The following is a 21,480-nucleotide window of genomic DNA, read 5'->3' on the forward strand; positions in this document are numbered from 1 at the left end:
TGTCAAGGGGAGTGTCCAGGTGAGTGATGCCCTTCGCCATGCATGTTGGCACCACTCGCCTCCATCGAACGGGTTGACATTCAAAGGTCCTCCAAAGGCCCTCCAAAAAATAATCGGAGGGGAGGGCTCCGCCTCCAAAGATCCATCAAAGTCAGCGGCATTCAAAGGTCCTCCCGAAAATAATTGGAGGGGAGGGCTCCGCCTCCAAAGATCCATTGAAGTTAGCGGCATTCAAAGGTCCTCCAAAAAATAATTGGAGGGGAGGGCTCTACCTCCAAAGATCCATTGAAGTCAGCAGCATTAAAAGGTCCTCCAAAGAATATTGGGAGGGGAGGGTCCTTCCTCCCAATGGACTTTGGAGTAGAGTGAGATGTCAGAAAATAAGGTTTTATCCGGTCCAACCCAGTGGCCGGACGGATATTTCTGTCACCTTCAAATGTCATTCGAAGTTTTTGCCCCACCTTTGGAAAATCTTTGGATTTTCTTCAAAGATCATCCGAAGGACCACAACTTCGGAGGTCCTCCAAGTGAAAACCCTCACTTCAAAGGTTTTTCGGCAAAAAAACTTAAAAGTGCGTCCGCCGTGTATCGAGTGCTTTCTTCCAGAGTTGGAACTTGATGCCGTCATCAAGCAAAGGCTGAATTATCACAAGTCCCTCGCTTTGGAGGGCCCTGGTACCAAAGAGGTCGCGCATGGGAGATGCTTTGCATCCCGGGAGGCTTAGTTAAGTCAGAGCAAAGGGTGACTTGGTTGAGTTCCCCAAACTTAGCTAAGTCCCTTGATCGGAGGCGCGGGAGCGCTGTTGCAAAGCAACCCTATGAAGGAGGGACTTACGCCCTACCTTGCAAAACAGTAGGCAGCAGATGTCTGCTTTCAGCCTTTTTTGCTTGTCCCTCTGTAGAAGATACGCAAGGACAGCTGGGGCCAAGTCAACTGCTCCAAGAGGTAGCCAAGAAGCATGGCTCTCTTCTGGTATTTTTCTTTTATCTGTAACACTTGAACTTGCTTTTTTAAAAAAAATGTAAGAGCTGCTAATTTTTGACAGGCGTCAAAAGTATGGCTTTGACCAAGGCCTATTTGAACAATGCCCTCCCAAAACCCATGAACTACTTTTTGTTTCATTTGGGATTCAAGAGAGTTTTTGGAGGGACCCAATCTCAGGAAGGTGGCTGGTGCAAGTGCTGATGTAGGCGGACAAAACTGTCTACTCAGAATTTTGATAGCCTATAGCTGAGTCAAGATATAAAGAGTTGAAAACTTTGAAAGTTTTCCCCAGCCAAATGAGATTTCTGCTGCCTACTGTTTTGTGAGGTAGGGTGTAAGTCCCTCCTTTGGAAGGTTGCTTTGCAACAGGGCTCCCGCACCTCCAATTGAGGGACTCAGCTAAGTTTGTGAGTTCCCTACCTCCTTGGGGGAGCATAAAGTGGAGGACTTCCCGTATGATCTGGCACTCTCACAGATGTCAATATAGACCCAAAAATTCTAGATTTTTGCAGGGAAATCTAGCTTTCTTGGGGTCCAGATCACTTCTGGGAGACCCGCAGATTCCAACGGGAAGTCCTCCAGTGGCATGCAAATGGCAGGGGAGATGTCACCCTGCCCCCAATACATACCTCCGTCTAGAATTCTGATTCTCACTGTGCCTTTTGCACCATTAAAATCACCAGGTTCTTAGCTTATTTTCACCCATTTCAAACTCCTCAATATCCATCCCCCCTGGCAAGAAAAATCCTGTAATGTTGTTGCATGGTGGATTCCTGGAACCAATCCCCCCCTTTGAGCCCGCGCAAGCACAGGGATTTTCAAATTTTGAGCTCAAAAATGCCTGGGAGACCCCTTCAGAGCCAGTCCACAGTAAGTGGATTGGGCTATTAAATATGAGGGGCAGTAAGCTAAAAAAACAAGAGATTAAAACTGAGATAGCAGGCTACAAGTCTGTCTACTCAGTTTTTTTAAATCACAAACTATATTTTTTAAATTATTTTCAAAAAACCTATACTGTTTTTTACAAAAAATATTTGAGTCTTCAGGGCCAATGATGTGACATTAGAGGAAGCCTTGACTTTGGAGACGCTTTACACCTCCTTGGAGAGGCTTTGTTAAGCTTGCTTTAGCAATGCCACCGCGGGTGCCAAAGCCTGGTCAAATTGGCAAATTTGCCTCTCAGGGCCACCCTTGCAAGTATGATACTCTCACATTCTCCCCCAACAGCAATACCAAACTACACATTTCACAACCACAAGCTACCAATTATGGCAACTTGTGGTGCAAAGCTGCCTCACTCCAGGTTGCTAAAACTGTTTCCCAGTTGCCAAACTCAAAGATTTGGCAACACAGTTTAGCACCTGTGGTGGAGATGCTCTTAGAATGAATTATTTTCTGTCAAAATTGGACCCTAGAAGCCCCCAATGAACGGGTGCAATGTGTTGAGATAGTGTATTAGCATTTCCCTATGTAGTATGCTTCTAATCTATACACCCACATCTTTGGCTATATTGTACATGTATATACACTACACCCGGGGAAATCACGCAGATTCCACAAGGACTCCATGTGTCAGCCACGCGCGAGGTTGGACCAGCGGCTGGGGGTCCAGGGAATCACAGGGTCACCACCGGGAGTAAAGCCCGTGGATTCCACGGCAGCTTTTGGCTCCGCGTGGAATCCCCGTGGATTCCCTGTGATCCCAACGTGAAGGTTGGGCCCACGGGTGGATCACGGGTCCTTCACCCGTGGACTCCCTGAGGATTTGCCGTGATACCCACGCGCGGGTTGGGCCCACAAGATGTGGTTTGGTTAGGTAACCCGGGGGGGAGGGGGGGGGGCGGAGCGGATCAAAACTGCGGGTAATATTGCAGAATGTGGTACCACCAGGGTACCACAACTGCATTGCATATCAAGTAGCTGTGAAATGTAAATAAACAAAGTAAAAATAAAATAAAAACAATAATATGCCAGACAAAAGGAGTTGGGAAAAACAACAAGGAAACAAGTTAAGAGTGTGAGAGCACAAATGATCAGGAAATACATGCACCCAGGCCTACAATCCCAATCAATAATCTATTGGGTCAAGAAAGGGGAGGAGGAAAAGGCCTTTAAGCGGGTTACCGACCCCAAACAGCCTTTGGGCGAGCTCTTCCTCAATCCTAACCTGTTCTCCATTGACAGTACCACCGCCATTGCTTTCACGGTGATTTCCAACTCCGGCACCTATATGGCCTATGGCCTCTCCCGCTCTGGGAGCGACACCTACACTGTTTACATCCGTCACACTGACTGCCCCCACACCAAGACTGCTGCCAATGGCGGCAAGAGAGGTGAGGACCCTGGGCGGATGAAGGACATTGTTGAGAATGTTAGGATGACCGGTGTCAATTGGATGAGAGACCATTCCGGTCAGTGCAACAAAATCTGCTTGTTAGGAGGGAGAGGAGATGAGGATCATGAATCCTTCATGAGATATCAATTGATAAGCTGCTTGTTGACGAGAAGGGGGACTCACACGTTAGCTTGAGGACAATGTTGGCCCACTGCCCCAGACGCAGGATGGCGCCGTTTTCCGGCGACTCAATCGTTATTTGCTGCCCACACACTTGCTGGATCCAGCTGAGGCCCAGGAGGAGGAGGGGCGAGGGGCGGCCATGGTGGGTGTGTGTGGGTCAGGGTGGGAAGAAAGGTGTGGGGTTGATGGTGTGAAGGTGAGCCCCAGGGGCCGTGAGGAAGTGGGACTGAAGGGTCAGAGGGCGGGGTGGCGGGGCTGGGGATAAAGTTGTCACTTCACTTGGGAGTGGTTGAGTGTCCTCAAAACGCACATGAGCCAACCGATATCACTGAAATAACTCTAACACCGGCAATGCAAGGGAATCCGTGGGTTCCTCGTTGTTGAGAATGACGAGGAACTCACAGGGACAGTTTCCACTGGGATCCCTGAGGGAGCCGTGGATTTGTCGTGATTCTGCCCATTGAAATGACGGGAAAATCACAGGCGGTTGGAGACAGCGGGAAAGCCCGTCGTCTCCACGCATTTTCCACGGGAGGGTGGAGACAACGGAGGGAGTAGTGAAATCCACGTGGATTTCACAGAGCCGGTGATCCCGTTGTCTCCACAAACACGAAGCACCCCCGCCATGTACGGGTGCACCCAGACGGCGATCCAACGTTGGATAAAACCTGTCCAACCTACCGGGGATCAAGCGGCGATCCGATGTCGGGAGGAAAAGTGACGGACAGGTTGGCCTGACCCTGACGTCAGCATTGAGGGTCGGACCGTCCCCGACGTCTTCCCCGGGGTCGGATAGACCCTGACATCAGGATTTTTTCCTCCCCAAGCAGAAGCCGTCGGGGCAGTCAGGCTGACCCTGAAGGCGGGGTGGGTGTTGGGCCAACACCTGCCAAGACGACCGGGTAAAAATAAGTTATGGTTGGAGTCTAACCCACGACCTGGCAGGCCTGGCGATGGGGCCGGGGTGGTTGCCGAGGGGACCTCTCCGCCGGCTGCACTATTGTGCCATTAACTATACCGGTAGACTTGAAAACATGTTAGCAAAAATTCCAAAGATCACCCCCCATTGGAGGAAGTCCCTGAGTGAAATTTTAGACAAGTCAGCAAGCCATCTTTTTTTTTTTTTTTTTCTTGGTGTGGATGCTATGTAGATGCTCTTGTGCACCTTGTGGTGTAGGTTGAGGACCACTTTTTTTGAGTGGTTTCTTGACCTTCGCCGACGGACAAGATAGTCCGACTGGACAAAAGCCGGTCGGATTGACTGGCCCAACAGCCTTGTCAGACAAGTCGGCTTATTCCCTTCAATAGCCGACTGCCTCATGACAAAGTTTTGGGCAATCCAATGCTCCTGCCCCAGCCATTGGGACTGTTGGCTTGATCCATGCGGCAAGCCAACCATGCTGACCGGGGCATCGGCTCAGCTGGGCTGACCTGAATCTGACATCGGGGGCAATTTGACGTTGGCCACCTTTTACAAGTGGAGCCGTGGTGTAGTCTTGTTCCCCCTCACTGTGATCCTTTCTCACTGAATGATTATTACACATTCACTCACTGTGCATGGAGTATGTCCCTGACATCTCATAAATCTCTCACTTAGCCTTGTGTGACCTTTTGTTTTCTTTGACAGCATGAAAATGTATGAATTTTTGCAATTTTGGGCAAAATGGTATGAATAGGTATGAATTGGCTTTGGCACCCAAAAGGGTACACATGGAACATCACATAAATGTATGAATTTCCAATGGAATGCAGGTAAGTTGGCTAAAACCCACAAATCCCTGCTCAAACTTGGGTTTTTGGGATCCCTGGTTGGATTTAGGCTCAAGTGTACGCATGAGAATGCATGAATCATCAAAAAAAAACCATTTCCCAGTGCCCCCTGATGTATGAATTTAGGTGAAATTCTGGCTGGATTTTACATGCCACCCATTTATAGGAGGTTTCCAGGGTCCTGTCAAGATTGAAAATTTGGTCAAACTGCGTGCTGGGGGGATGCAGCATTCAGGTGGGCAAGTTGGGCTGACAAGGTGTTAACCTGTTCTTGAGGCAGTGCAAAAGTGGCTTCTTCAATGTTTTGATTCAGGTTGAAGAGTCTTGTGCAGCAGGTATTTGGTATTTATATCTCTTTTATTTTTCTCTGTTTTTTAATCTCTGCTACCATGAGCTCAATCTTCTCTTGACCAAAATTAAGTCTTTTCAGAGTACCTGGGATAATGGAAGACTTCCTGTAGGGTCCACGCTCCCTGGACAGAATGGAATTTCACAGATCTGTTCCCCAACAGATTACCTGACAGATCTGTACATCTGTAAGCACACAAATACAACAGACATATATTTACAGCCCTTTCCACCACCACCCACGGTTACCACCCCACCATCACCTGCTACCGCCCCACCACCACCCGCTACCACCCTACCACCACAAGGCACAGATTCCTTTGAGACACAAACAGTGACTCGGAGGAAAGTCTGGGCCAGTTTAATTGATTTGGTTGGGTTAGGGGAAGGCCGGGGGGGCTGGCTGGAATCAAGAGACTGGGAAGGCTGATCAGGCATTGTGGACAGGTTTGCTGTTGGCATGCGTTGGGCAGGAGATGCCAGCTGCTGGTGGGGCTGCTTGGTTGGTGGTTCAGCAGCCTGATCTACCAGTCCCTGGGAGATCTGTGATATTCTAGTCTGTCCGGGGGGCATAGATCCTACAGGAAGTCTTCCAATTGTGCGTGCAAAGCTGACAAGCCGGCTTTTAACCTGTAAGAAATCAAGGGCTATACAGTGATACCCAATAACAGTAAGCTCTGCACACACCCAAGGTGCGGTCCTCCTAATCTTGATGAGAATAGAGAAGATGGTCCTAAGAGCATCCGCATCCGTGGCTAGATTAGCCTGGGCTAACTAGCTTGGATTACAATTGGAATAGGCTAATCCAATCGGCCATCCGCATGGGTGGGGATTAGTGGGTCCAAGGCTGTCAGAGTTTATGTGTTTAGGTGCCTATATGTTATGTGTTTGGCACCTAAACGCATAAAGTTCATGCTAACAAGCATGATGAATATGCATGTTGTGTTTAGTCCGAGGACTAGTGGGGTCTACGTCTAGACTCCACTAGCTCCAAACGGAGCTCCGGGTCAAGTTGATCCCAAGTTGATCCAAGCCAATGCGGATGAGGGGGTGGACTAAGCGCCCTAATCTGGGCTAACTTAGCCACTGATGTGGATGCTCTAATGTAATTGGTATATTTTGGGGTTTGCCTGGAAGGAAAAACCAAATCTTTAGGTCTTGAGTTCAATTCCCAACCAAAAAAGGCTCTTTTCTGTCCAAATTTGCCCTGCTGGGCCTTTCTCCCAACAAATCCTGCTTATGTACTACGTATCTAAGGGCCTGTACCATAGCAACTCAAAAAGCAGTTTTTTGGCTGGAAATCTGCTTTTCTTACTGATGAATCTTCAGCAGAGGCTGGGGAAACACGAGGGAAAAACAGGCCTGAGGAGGAAAGCTCAAGGCCGGGAACAAAAACAAGGAATCCCACGAAGGGGCTAAGCTGCTTAGCTGTGAAGGGGAAAAAGGCCCCTCACTACAAGAGACTCTCAGGTCTCAGGGAACAGGCGCAGGAACTGATGCTTTAGTTTCTATCTATGTAGCTGAGTTAAATGCTATTACAACTTTTGGGGCTGAGTTGTGGGACAGAAGGTGAAACATGGATATTCAACTGGAGGGGAAAGAATGAGTGACAGGTGATGGAAAGGCAACAAGACATGGAGTTTCAACACTTACAGAAAACAGTTTCCCCTCAAAAACATGTACCACAGCACCCGTTTTTGGGGAGATCCAGTAATCAATTTCCTTCAGAAATTGCCAATTTCCAGAAACAGGTCTGACCCTGTTTTCTCAAGCAATTTCCACACTTGCTGCACCTGCCCATCCCACCTCTCGGACGATACAACACTCTCATCCTGGATAGTCCTGCCACCAATACAAAGTATTTGTTTGAGAGGAGCTCTGTCCTCCACCCTCCCGGACCATCTATCATACAGGTCCAAGAGGAATCCTCCCCTCTTTCCACCTGATATAACTTGATCGGTCCGAGAGGAAGTAGTGGACTCTGGAGTGTTCCCCTTGGACCAATACAATGTATAGGTATTGGTCTGAGAGGATCTGTCTCCTCTTCTCCCTTGGACGGAACAATACTTCCTTCATATCACTCAAAACCACCCCTTCTTCCTCTCCACCCAATTTAACTAGATCGGCTCGAGAGGAAGAAGGGGTGTTTTCCCCTTGGACCAATACAATGTGTCTGGGGAGGGGTTTGTCTCCCTTCTCCCTTGGATGGAGCGGTCACAGACTTGTCTGCCTCTTCCTCTCTGACCGACACAGCTTGATTGGTCTGAGAGGAAGGAGAGGTTTGGCCCTCCTGCCTTCCATTGTGGACCGATACGTGTTTATCGGCCTGATGTTGAGGAACCCCGTCGGCCTCAGACTGCATAATATATGTGTTATGTATGTGTGTACATACATAGTCCGAGCAGAGAAGATTCTTGCAGCAAGGAACTCAGTGAAGGAACTTGTGGTTATGGTACACGTTTATGCAGAGCTGTTTTTATTGCTTGATAAACAGAATAGTGAAAAAAAGAAAGCTGTTTTCCTTGCGCGGGAAAAACAGATTTTGTATGGTACAGGCCCTAAACTGGGTCCAATTGGGAAAAACCCAAACTCCCCACATATCCAAAAGCTGGAAGCAGACTGTAGCACAATTTGCATGGGGTGGCTTCTTTGGGGTTTTCCGCGCCCCCTCTCTTTCACATGTTTTCTCCACACCGGGGGCGCACTAAAAAGACGCCCAACGTGGGGCTCGAACCCACGACAATTCGATGGCCACAGATAAATACAGACTGTCTGAGAAACCCTACAATAAGAGTCGAATGCTCTACCATCTGAGCTAGCCGGGCGCGTAAGGAAGTGATGAGGGGCCAAGACGCAGCCAGCGTATATATTGCAAGTGGTAAGTTGCGCGTTTATATATGAGCTTTGGCCGTTTGTCATTAGATTCATAAATGCTGTGCGAAGTTGTCAAAATCCCAAGGTTTTATGTGAAAGCATTACAATGGTTATCAACGACTCGAATGGCTCTGTAGACAAGCACTCCGCTGAAGTCGAAGGAGAGTCGCGCCTTCCTGATTCAAAGTGCTCCCAGACTTTACTCCCCGTGAGGAGCCGAATGACCCGCAGGGTCTCTGCCTCACTGACGGGACCGAACTTGGGCGCTCCGCAGGAGGGACTTAGCGGACGGATGGACTTTGACGAGTTAGTGACGGGACGCCGGACGGAGGGACTTTGAGATGACGGGAGTCGGGACGCACCTCGTGCGAGACGCTTCGCGCCGTGCCCCGCGGCAGGCGAGGGTTGTGAAGCTCGGTGTTTTACCCGTCAAGTTATTCACGGATCGCGCCGGGATCCACGTCTCAACTCCGTATACGGCGACGAAGCTAGCCGCTGCCCGTTCACCATACCATCGGATACCGATTTGTTGCATATTATCTAAAGACATTCGAACAAGCGTGAGTACCAGAGCATGCTTGATGTGAACCCTTGGCAGGTGATTGAAATGAGATCGACCGCATCCTTCCTCTACTCTAGGCTCGCCCATTTCAGAACTACACCACCATTGCGTTTATACCTATCCCTCATTCCCCCAAACCAGGTCTTGATCTAAAAACAAGCATGTATGTCTCACTGTGCTTGCCGTTAGGTGCTCTAAGTCTAAGTGACGTGTTGGTCCTTCGGCAGCTTTTCAGCTTGTCAATCGTCTTCATCATCGCCGGAATCCATCCTTTCTGCCAACGATTCACCGTCGGAAAACAGTCACAAGCGTGAACTCCCAACCAGGTAAGCTGACCAATTCTTTTGTGAATCAATATTTTCGAATCTAACTATCATATGCTTTCAGCCCGGCCTCGCCAGAGCAAAACGAGCGCGACGTGATGGGTAAGCTACATATCACTGAGACGTCAAGCGTAGACGTAATCCATTCGATCATCAAAGACCCGTCCATCAAGACATCAGATGAAGCAACCAAGGTGCTCTTCAGCAATATCTCCTGCTCGAACGGATCGGTGCGTGCCCAGGCTTTGAAGGCACTAGGTTTAGCCTTATCTCGCCAAGAAAGCCACGGAACGGCTTGGTTTGAAAGCGCGCTAGAATCTCTCATGCATTCCACCGAAGCTCTCGAGGTTTGCAATGGCCTCACTGCTCTTGCCGCTATCTGGTCGATTTCTCAAGACCAAGCACTCCCCTTCGTTCAAACCGAAGGCTTTTTTTCGCGTCTTGCCAACTCGGTCGTTAAGCTTGCCGCGCTTAATCAGAGCCGACCAGAAGAGGCCGATTTGAACAAATTCTTTTCCGACTTTCTTGCGTGTTGCCTAGACCACAAATCACTCTGCGCAAAAATTCAATCAGAGTGGCCCGAATGTTTGGATCGGTTAACTGGGATCTCTCGAGGCACCAGTCCTACCTCGGTCTCTATTCCTGCCCGTTGTGGAGCGATTCTGGCGTTACTGAAATTGCGAAGATCAACGGATCTCCAATCCGCGGCGCCACCTTCATCTGATCAGCTTTTGGACATTCTGATGATAAGCTTCTTGGGGAACAAGAATCCTCCAGACTCGGCCATTGAAAGTCTGGCGCTTCTCAGTGAGGAAGAATCCGTCCGAGCAGCATTGAGACAGAGGTCCGAAGCTTTCTTCCAAACTGCCAAATCTCTCACACGAAGTGATCGGGATCACGAGGCCGACCAAATCAAGTATACGCCCTCTCGATCTTTAGCCTTTGGACTAGCGACCATCATCCTCCATCTTGTATCTTTCAAGTTGCTTACAAAAGAATTTCCAGCTGATGATGAAGCTCGAAAGCAGCAGGAACGCAGAAGAAAACGTATAACAGTAGCGGCGAAAGTTTATCATTCCAACCTACCCGAGCAGGAATATAGAGCTGAAAAATATGACAGGGAGCTGTTGGTTTGGCTCCGGTCTACACTCGAACGTGATTCCAACTTGATCCAAACCTTGGCTTGGCTTTCGAAGACTGACGATGCAAGTCCACAACTCAAAGCCACTATTGCCAAAGTGTGGCTGAACCTTGTTGAATATAACCACTGCGCGACCCTTGTATCGAACTCTGGGGGCGCAGAAATTGTGATGGATATCATCAACACCCCCAAATTATCTAGTTATCTCTCGCAACAGCAGCCATCTGGCACACCAGCTTCCGTGACGAACGCAATGTCAACTCTCAGCAGTCTTGTCCTCGATCCACACGAGCTTGAGATGATCCAAGTGTTGGCCAACTTGTGGTGTTCAACCGAGAATCTTAAGCAATCAATGATCAAGTCACTCATCATTCTGTTCCTACATCCGTCTTCGACCAACCTTCAGATTTACCTGGCTCTCATAGCCATTCCTCGCGTTATACAATCTGACAGTGCAAAGGCCGAAGTGCTTGGATGCTCTCAACTTCTTGATCGATTGGACCAACTCACAGTATCTGAGTTTTCTCAAGAAATTCTTGAACTCATGGATAGCCTCATTGCCGAACCAGCCTACTTCAAGAGATTTGCGCCGCCGTCGCCAGCTGACTCAAATCAAACCGATATTGCGTATATAACTAGGCTCCAAGATTTAATCAGTTTAATCGAGGATGAAGAGGTAGAAGTTTCTTCTGTAGCTGCTAGAGTGTTCTGCTGCCTTATTGAAGCATCCCCGGAAGTCTGTCAAGCAATCGTATCAGATCACTCATTAACTAAGAGTTTGTTGGAGACCTTCGAAATTTCGTCTAACGGCGAGCCTGATTCGGGCGGCTATTACTCGTCGAGAAATGGGGAAATGTGTGCAGCATTTCAGGCAATCTACGATAAACTCCCCTGCCCCTCAGAGGGCAATCCTCCTCAACTCCTTGTCGACGACCGTTTGCATTATGGGCTCTAGCTCATAGCCAAATTTTGCTCGACGGTTATGGATCATGGAGATTACAAGGATTGTCGGTTTCTCCGAGTGGAGATCACGAGGCTCTCCGAATGCATCATCAAGCAATTTTACTCACGAAAAAAGTTCAAACACTTTGATCTACATAAGTGGAAAGAAGATGACGATGAAGCTGATGAAGATGATGATGATGATGATGATGATGATGATAAGGAGGAGGAGGAGGACGATGATGACGATGATGTAGACAAAGAATAGGAGAACTTGAGACAACGGAGAGAAGAATGCGGCGGGGAGGATGGTAAGGATGAAGAGGAAGCTGGTGGCGATGGAGGTTGGAAAGCAAATGAAAATGAAAATGATTGTCAGAACCAGAAGACTACAAGCAGAAAACACAGTTTACACATGTACACAACAAAGGCTAGTCATGCTACCAATAATAGTAACACAACGGTTTCTTGACCGTTATTCTTATAATTACTTGTAACGGCAGTGCATTACATTACTGCACCAATGTAAGAGCCAACTTTCTGTTATTGTGAGCGCATGCGGAGTGCCAGATAACAAGTATAGTGGTGGATTTCCCATTGGGTCTACAAGCCCCACATAGGAGTGGCTTATGAGTTATCTCTCACTTCAAGCAGGAGAAGAAGTATCTGCTTCACAACAAGCCAAAACTGATAAAAGAAAAATGAATAGACAGAATTGTAGCTTCTGTACCTGGGAAACATTTGAGCCACTTACTTGTCTTGTTCCTGCACAACAATGCTTGTATGGAAGGTGCGGGGGCAGTGCTCCACCAGGTTCAGATGGCTAGGGACAAGGAGCAGGAGGAGTCTGACAGGGCATAGCACATTGAATCGAACCGATTCGAGTATTTGTATTTGAATTCAATTTGAGTCAAATAATGCCTGGGCAAATTTAAGCTTGAATATTCAAAAAAATTTGAATAATGGCTCAATGGGGCGCGTAGAGGGCCAATGCAAGCTTCTCTGGGGTCCAAAGGCCCCAGATGAGTTTGCACAGGCCCTGTACCAGCCCCTTTGGTGCAACAAAAATAAAATCTGCCTCTGGCACTTTGAAAAGTGCGTCCGCCACTACAAAAGGTGTGTCTGCCACTACAAAAGGTATGTCTGCCACTATGCAAAGTGCGTCCGCCACTTTGAAAAGTGCGTCTGCCACTATGAAAAGTGAGTCCACCACTATCAAAAGTGTGTCCAGCACTCTGAATAGTGAGTCCACCACTATCAAAATTGCGTCTGTCACTGTGAAAAGTGCGTCTGGCACTATCAAAAGTGCATCCAGCAGTCTGAATAGTGAGTCCGCCACTATCAAAAGTGTGTCCTCCACTATGAAAAGTGTGTCCACCACTATGAATAGTGCATCCAGCACTATCAAAAGTACGTCCAGCACTATCAAAAGTGCATCCGGCACTATCAAAAGTGCATCCGGCACTATCAAAAGTGTGTCCGGCACTCTGAATAGTGAGTCCGCCACTATGAAAAGTGTGTCTGCCACTATGAAAAGTGCGTCCGCCACTATGAAAAGTGTGTCCACCACTATGAAAAGTGCGTCCGGCACTATCAAAAGTGTGTCCGGCACTCTGAATAGTGCGTCCGCCATTATGAGATATGCCTCTGGCAATATTATAAGCACCTTTGGCACCATTATATGTTTGACGGATGACCCCCTCAAAATTGTATGGCCCAGAAATGGGCCAAAAAAAGTCAAAAACACAAAAAATGTAATTTTTTGGTGTTTTTAATGTACTTTGGAAGTTTTTCCGTCAAATATCTCCGAATACTCAAATATTCAACAAATCAGTATTCGAGGGGCCCAAAAAACGCGTCGAATACCACCGTGCTATGCCCTGGAGTCTGAAAAGACATATGGCGCCTCACAGCTTGGATGTCTATGCCAGTGGTCAAGGCAAGTTTGTCTTTCTAGCATTTGAATTTGTATATGAAAGCCCAAGTTTTTATCTGACATGCTGCATATAAGTAGAAAAATGAAATAGATTCTCTGTGACACTTTCTTTTACAGAGCTGTAAAGAAAGAAAACTTAACTCTTTGAGATTGCAGCGGCGCAGCCGCCTTGACCTCTAGCATTAAAAATCCAGAAAACAAGAGACCCAGTTCAGCTATTCTGAATCATTTTGATTAGTTTCTTCAGTCTTGTCTGAGCATTTAAGCTCAACATTGTGTTTTCTGGCACCCCAAAAACCTTTTCCAAGAATTTTTAGGTGAGACAAGTAGGAGTTTCAGTCACGGTAGTGGACTGCCCTTCCGGTACAGTATTCATCACTAGTACATATGCAGATTAGACGGGCAGTAGCGTAAAGTACAAGGAAGTCCTCCAATACCGATTGGACGGGAAGTCTTGGGAAGACTGGAAGAGCCTGAAACAGAACTAAGCAAGAACTGGTATTGATCTACCGTTGGGATTGCTTTTGGTGTTCTCTCTTCAAAGTTCCGCCCGTCTGATAGAAAATATTTGTGGATGGACTGCTTGCTGAAACATCGACACGTGATATCACCCTCTCGAAAATGTATCCCCTTCAGCTCCGTGATCGCCACCTTTCCGTATACCTTCTCGTCTTGTGGTCGAACCTAGCAGTCTTGGCCACATCTCCAGAAAACCCGAACACCCTCCGATCAGAGATCCCTTATACCACTACAGACCTACTCGCCGCCTCGTCAGGACCCGGCGAATTCATGGGGGAGGAACCGACGCACAGGTTTCCAATTCTAGAATCCGAATTCACTTCAGGTCCATTCTTACAGGACCTCCCTCAGGCGAAACTGGCTGTCTCTATTGGCCCTTCAAGGCAACCATACCCATCCAGCCATCAAGTGGGTCGGATCAGTGGTGGGTTCAAACTGGTCACCCTCTTAACACTGCGACATCTAAAAAATCACTTCATCTTTTGCAGCCTCCAGCAACCCAAGGATCCGCGTGGCACCGGATGACATCGGAATCGGACACTTACGTGGGACTCCACGCCGTCAGAGTCAGTTGGCGTGAAATATCTGGGTCAACTGTTGATCAGCTGAGAAAGATTTGCATGACTGATCTATGTTTCGCAACAGCGGGCGACAAACTGTCCGCCATCATAAACAATGTCCGATGGTCTAAGACTAGAGCCCGAACATTAATCGAAGTGGCAGAGCTCCTTCAACAGTATCAACCCGAGCCGTCCCATCGAAGCTACATTTCACCATCTGGTAAAATCATGATACCTTTTCTCAACGATCGAAGACGAGAATTCGATGAAGCATTGACCACGGTGGATTTCGATGGCCTACCTCATAGCACGATCGTCCGCTTAGACAGAACCACCCATCCCAGCTTGCCGTACGCCAGGTATAAGCTACAAAATGGCATTGAACTACTAAGAGTCTTAAAACACGACTCCAATGTGCAGAGAGATCGAATATTAAGTTTGCATTACAGGAACTTAATCCTCTTCATGCACAAGCTCTATGAAAATGCCTTGAATGACTTGGGAATACCTCTAGCCGCCCAAGTCAAACACCAGATTGGAATGCTAAATTGGCTGGATGAAGAAATCTTTGCGCGAAGGAAACGATATCCAATTTTAGGGTTTATTGAAGCGCCGTTCCCGATTTGGCAGGAAAGTCTTTCCGAAAATACAATCCGACCAGCTCAAGTACATCTACTGAGATTCTTCTCCCAAGATGAAAATGCTCTTGACCTCCTACACCCCACAGCCTGCGAGCTAATTACAGAATTCCGACGCAAAAGTGAGCAACCGGAAAGCAGAATCTACCATTTTCTCTCAAACGTTTTGCTGATATTTTGGGGCCTTTTCTCCTGGTGCTTGACCTGATCTTTCTTCCAATTGGCAACCATAGCACCGGATCCAATATCGTCTCAAGGATTGACTCCATTCCAATTCTATAATTTTAAACCCCCCCAAGAAATCTTATCAACCCTTTTGAAGGCATTCCCACCCGAGCTTTCCCATCAAGTGTTTCGTAACGTGCAGGATCCACAAAAGAAGATAGTTGAATCTATCATCTGGAATTTCGAACAACAAATTGATAGATTCCCAGCTGCAATAGGGGGTTTTAAATACACTCATCCCAAATTACCCGTTGCCATATACTATTCAACGCAGCTACAAAGTACCCAACAGTCTCAGCCACTCAGAATTCTGAAGGAAAGCGACTCATTGCTATTTCGGGAAGCAGAGCTCTCAATCCTTATGAAGCATTTGTTGATAGATTTGGATAGCTTTCATGAGATGATCATTAGATGCTTACCAACTTTTATCAACACAAGAGAAAAAAATGAAACCAGAAGGAAAGATTTGTTGGAATGGTTGGTTCAGAGGATGATCAAACCAATTGACAGTCTACCAGTTCATGGACTTTTTCCAACAAAACCAAATCACTTACCTTGGGATAATATCTCTGAGGAAGACTCTGTCAACCTATTTGGACCAGTTCAATTGAAGCTGATCAAACACTTCTCAAGGGACAAAAAGAAACTTCATGCTAATTCAAAGCACCTTGTTTTATTTTTAGCTACTTGGTATATGCACCATCGTCCAGATGAATTGGAACATGTGATCAAACTTGCCAAGGAAAAATTTCACACTTGATTTCTTCATCTAATTCATCATGTATTTACTTCAAATCATCTTGTAGAATCTTTCATTCCTCAAAAGTTGCACATGCCCCACGTGCCCACTCAATCCTCACAAGTTAGATCTGGACAAATCTCTGTGTAATTTTCAGGAAGGATTATGGGGACTGAAATATTGGCACCAGTGGCAAACTTTTGCCTCTGTGTGTAGTGCTCCCCCAGTTTGTAGAGTGAGGTTTACTGAAGACAGCTGGAGATTGATAGTAACTCTGTGCAAGATACGGCCTGGAGCTTTGGAACAATATTGGTGATTGCATCACTATGCTGGGTTGTATATAAACTAAGTAATTCTGGAGTTGAAGAATTCTCCATAGCTATGTACTTGATCATGAGCATCACCCTCAGCTATGTATTGGATCCCAAAGGAGTTCCCACACAGGCATGTTGGTGCAGAAAATAGCTTATGTAGAAGATGGAAAACTGCTTGGCCAGCAGGTGGTGGTTTCCCGCCAAGGATAATGGTGTGAGAATTCACACCTAGGTGAAAAGTATTGATCTCAGAAAATAAGAAATATGCGGGGATCCAAACCAGCTTCCAAATCAGGTAAGAAAAGCAAAGCTTTTTGGCAGTCCAAGCTGCACAAAAAAAATTGAAAAAACTGATTGTAAAGCCCCTGCCTTCAGCAGGTTTTCAAAGAAGGAGTCACAGGATTACATAATCCCTCTGCAAGGCAAAATTGAGTCTTCCCCCTTCTTTCCTAGTTTGGTAGAGAGATTCCACTCTCTCCTGACTAGGTGATCTCTGTTTCTTGTCCTCTTCTCTTTCTCTTTGATATGAGTTGTACTTACTGATAGAGATTCCAATCTTTCCTGACAAAGAATCACAGTTTGGAAATAAAACATTCAAAGGATCCAACCTTTTCCCTTCTGCTCCCAGTTCCATATTGTCACCAGTTAAGGTCCACATGACCCTTATAAGGGGCTAACAACATGTTCAAAATTACTCACACAGTTCCCTGGGTAATCCATTGTGATGCTAAAACCAGGCCGGGGACCCAAAGTTTCCACACGGGTTTGCAGAGGTTGTGGGCTGCGGATTCTGCAAGGCTGGCGCAGAGCGGCACAATGCGGAATGTGTCCACAAGGTGGAGCGCGGGGCTATGTCCACGGCGCGGCGGAGCTGGACTTGACTTAAGCAGGCCGGCGCGGACTGGATAGTATAGGCTGTGACTGGGGGAAGCCGTGGCAGCCAAAGCGGGCTACGTCAGCAGTCGTAGCTGGGGCGGAGGCGGCGTGTGGGATCCCGGCATTGAAGGCTAGACAGGGGCGAGGAAGCTAAGGTGAGAGAAGTCCAACGGTGGGCAATGTTGTGTGGCAATGTTGACAGAAGATCCGTGTGAGAGCGGAGTGGGCGGATGAAGTGCGTGATTGTGGGAGCGGGGCTTGGCAGATGGTGGGCAAAGGAGGATGGTTTATTTCTCTTTTTTGTCCAAAGGGGGGGGGGGGGGGGGAATTTTTTCCCCCATCCATCCATCCATCATCTGATCATTCTTTCTTTTCTTTAAGGATTCTTACTTCTTTCTTTTTACTATGGTACGGATTCCCAAAGGCAGAGATGTTACTACTTGCAATGGAGTTGTCTTTTGTGTACTTTACGGCGGATTTCACGGTGTTTACTGCGGTTTTTCTATGTGTCTTGCGGTTATTTATACATTAATTTACTGGCTCTTTGATCATTGCGCCCTTACACGTACTTGCGGAGCAAAGCAGAGTTTCCCAGATCCCCCGGCTTTTCCAAGGAAACATCTTGGAGCAGCAGTGGTCCTGAAATTTCTATGCAGTGACCACTTTTGCTCACCACACCATGGGGAAGATATTCAGCCTCAATATGACATTTGCATGAACACCTTCACCACAGCCCCCATGGAATCTGGCCCGGAGCCTTTCTCTTGGCTTGTTTTTGAAGGACCAATTTCTCCACCCACAAACTATAACCTCTTGAGTGTATATACCAATGCTTCCAGTTTCCATCACACCATCCCTTGCTGTATCCAACTGCTGAACTAAATGTAAATGCAGGGGGTACTCACATTAGTGGAGCAACATGACACCATCTTTGGGTTTGATCCCTATTCCTTTGGTGTAATATTTCTTCATCTTCTTGCTTTGTCTACACTATACACCAGGAAAAAAAATAGTCACTTGATGACAAGTGACATAATGCCAGCTCCAGTGGGCTACCCACCATCTACCCACTATCTACCCACCATCTAAACACCATCTAAACACATCTTCCCCCATCTACTTACCTTTCAGAATTTCCACAGGAGATCCTCGGTTTTATCTGGGCACCACTAATCCTCATTTCTGGTCAGCTGATACTCAGCTTTGACTCCCAGCTCATGCTCAGCTTTGGTTTCCAGCTCATGCTCAGCTTTGGTTTCCAGCTCATGCTCAGCTTTGAACCAGTCCAGGACCAGCTGATTCTCAGCTTTAGTCCAGTCATGGCTCAGCTTAGACTCAGATTAGGACTATCCATGGCCCAGCCAATGCTCAGCTTTGGACCAGTATTGGCTCAGCTTATTTTCAGATTTGGATCAATCAGGTACCACAATGCCATGTTATAATACCTCTGTTCATCACATTGTGTGTTCAGTTGTCAGTCCATACCCATCATTATTCAGTAGTACTTAGCTCACTGTGTTGCTGGCAAAACATCAGCGCGACAAAATCCAGATTTTGTCACCTGCTAAGCTGCTTGCGGGCAGTGTCAATGGTTAGAGCATCACTCATGAAATTTGAGGTTGGGGTTTTGATTCCTTCTGTATTCAAGGTTGTGGGTTCAACCCTCACATCTCTTGAAATTATCTTTTCACATTGTTCAATATGCACTGTATTTGGATAAAGATGAAATCCAAGACCTCTTTATCAATAAGGCTGCACAGATGATTTTTGTTTGACCTCAGAGTTACTTGAAAAATGTGTCTTTATGCAGGGGTGTAAATGATGAGGAACTTCACAATATTATGAATGCAAGCCATAGCCCCATCCACCTGAGATCCATGCACTATAGTACACTTCATTTACTCTTGCAAAAGCAGGGTGTTTCTGTCTTAATACCTCAACTATCAATTCTATGGTACTGGGCCCAATGGCATTCATTGGACCAGCTTGCATTAATGCCTCCAACAACACCAAATAATCTATCTTAGCTCAATGTCTCCCTGAAGGTAAGAATTTATTGGAAGAATGTCGGATGGCTTATATCTACTATGGATCCCTGCACTGGCCTGAAGAAAAATGTCTTTCAGAGGCTAAGGGAAACAAACAAGAATTTTATATGTGTTGCCAAAATGGAAAGGTCAAGTTGTACTCTGCTCCAGAATTTCCACCATTTCTCCAGAAGCTATTGACAGGCACTCGCAGGTAAGGGAATTGTTGTTGATTTAATTTATTCCTGTAGCTCACGTTATTTGAATGTTCTTTGTAGATTATAAATTTTTTCAAAAGTTTATTACATACAATAACATACTATCCTTTAAATCATTGGGATTTACCCTGAGAAACCAAGCTGCAAAAATTTCCGGAGCACCAGTTTTTACAATCCAAGGAGGCCTGTCATCAAATTGGACCAATCCAACCTTCAGGAGATCATGCTGCAAGTTTCACTCAAATATTTGTGACAAAGGATTGGAGGAAGCAGAACATCAAAAAGAGGGTGCACTTGGAGACTGTTCAAACCAGATCACAAGAGATAAAGTGGATGTTAAAACAATACACAAGTTACAGGATTTTAATTATACTCATAATCCATATGTGAAGTTGTACAGGATAGCCGGCAAATTCTTGAACATGGGCAAAAATATTTCTACTGTACTAAAAACTGTTCAAACCTGCAGCCTTGATCTGAGAAGGTATAACACTCCAACTGTTCTCCAACTATTGGGGAGGTGATACTCTTGATTTTTTAAATTCAATTAAATATTGAGATATAGAGAGAACAGGTGGGCAGAAAAGACACCTTTGAACTCTAGTATGTAATACTTAAAGCAGTGGATCTTTCCCTGCTCAGAGATTACCATACAAACCCACCAACCTTAAAATAAAAGTGAGTGGGTTTTTAACAACCCCTAAACTTCCTCTTCCTTCCACTTCAGCTTTGCCTTTGAGTAATTTTGCTAGATACAGGTGATTGTTATAACACCTGTAATCTAGATCCAAGCAGTTTCCTTAAGCCTTGAGGAGAAAAAGTGCAGGCTTGGGGCATTGCCACATCCCCTTAATTACTCAAGGGTGCTAGTCCCTCCACTGTGCAGCATCAAGTTGGACTTCTGATTAATCTTGTAACTATAGTGTCACCAAACAAAAATACCATCAACTTGGTGTTACACAACATACCAGAGCTGAAAACACATAAAAATGTTGTCCAAATGATGCCTTTTTAATCAAGTTCTTTGTGCCTCTTTCCTCATGAGGAAGAAGACTAAATATTGGGGAAATTGCTGATCAGGATCCCTGAGAGAATTTATCCTGCCTGGCTTGCCCACTAGGAAGTTCCCATAATCTGGCAGGGACTAAATCTGAATTGTAATTTTCAAAGAAAGAAAAATATATTAGATTATTCAAGGGAAATAATTGAATCAAGAATTCAAGTGTGAAATTGTTCCTTGAGAAGTGTGATCAAAAGTTCCAATTCATCTGGATGGTGGTGCATATACCAAGTAGCTAGAAATGAAACAAGATGCCCTGGCATAACATGAAGATTTTTCCCATCCTTTGAGAAGTGTTCAATCAACTTCCTTTGAACTGGTCCAAATAGGTGGACAGATTCTTCAGCAAGCATGTTGGCCCACGGTAAGCAATTTGGTTTTGTTTGAACCAGTCCATGAACTGGTAGACTGTCAATTGGTTTAATCATCATCTGAACCAACCAATGCAACAAATCTTTCCTTCTTTTCTCTGGTGTTTCTCTTGTGTTAGCCCAATTTGGTAATTTCTGGATGACCATTTGGTGAAATCCATCCAAATCTTTCAACAAATGATTCACACGTGCCAATAATTCTTCTTCCTTAAATGGCAATGAGGTGCTTTTCTTCAGAATTCTGAGTGGCTGAGACTGTTGGGCATTTTGCAAGTGTGTGGATTCATATATGGCAATCTGTAATTTTGGATGAGAGTGTTTCATCCCACCAGTTGGAGTTTCAAATCTATCACTTTGCTCTTTAAAATCCAAGAGGATAGGTTCAACTATGTCACTATTTGGATTCATCAGCTTGCCAAGACTTTGATGGTAAGCTTGGGGTGGCAATTGCCTCAAAAGAATCAATATGGTTTCTTGGGGTGCTTCATAACTTTTTATTTGAGATGGAGGAAATTCTTGATATGATTTTGGATC

General features: G+C 46.1%; 3 protein-coding genes across 3 annotated transcripts; all 3 read left to right on the forward strand.

The window, feature by feature from the left end:
* Positions 1-618: 618 nt before the first annotated feature.
* Positions 619-4,241, forward strand: PtA15_14A457 (uncharacterized protein; the record flags this gene model as incomplete). Its single annotated transcript, XM_053163175.1, has 3 exons — positions 619-623; positions 3,170-3,396; positions 4,147-4,241. The coding sequence occupies 3 exons, from the start codon at positions 619-621 to the stop codon at positions 4,239-4,241; spliced, it is 327 nt and encodes a 108-aa protein (XP_053027128.1).
* Positions 4,242-8,601: 4,360 nt separating this feature from the next.
* PtA15_14A458 (uncharacterized protein) lies at positions 8,602-11,476 on the forward strand (the record flags this gene model as incomplete). Its single annotated transcript, XM_053163176.1, has 5 exons — positions 8,602-8,703; positions 8,930-9,055; positions 9,135-9,220; positions 9,285-9,383; positions 9,445-11,476. 5 exons carry the CDS (start codon positions 8,602-8,604, stop codon positions 11,474-11,476), a joined length of 2,445 nt encoding a protein of 814 aa, XP_053027129.1.
* A 2,544-nt stretch (positions 11,477-14,020) lies between these two features.
* PtA15_14A459 (uncharacterized protein) lies at positions 14,021-15,324 on the forward strand (the record flags this gene model as incomplete). The annotated part of the gene is made up of 3 exons (XM_053163177.1): positions 14,021-14,342; positions 14,407-14,484; positions 14,564-15,324. The coding sequence occupies 3 exons, from the start codon at positions 14,021-14,023 to the stop codon at positions 15,322-15,324; spliced, it is 1,161 nt and encodes a 386-aa protein (XP_053027130.1).
* Positions 15,325-21,480: the final 6,156 nt, after the last annotated feature.

This window comes from Puccinia triticina, chromosome 14A (genome assembly GCF_026914185.1).
Source record: "Puccinia triticina chromosome 14A, complete sequence".
NCBI lineage: Eukaryota > Fungi > Basidiomycota > Pucciniomycetes > Pucciniales > Pucciniaceae > Puccinia > Puccinia triticina.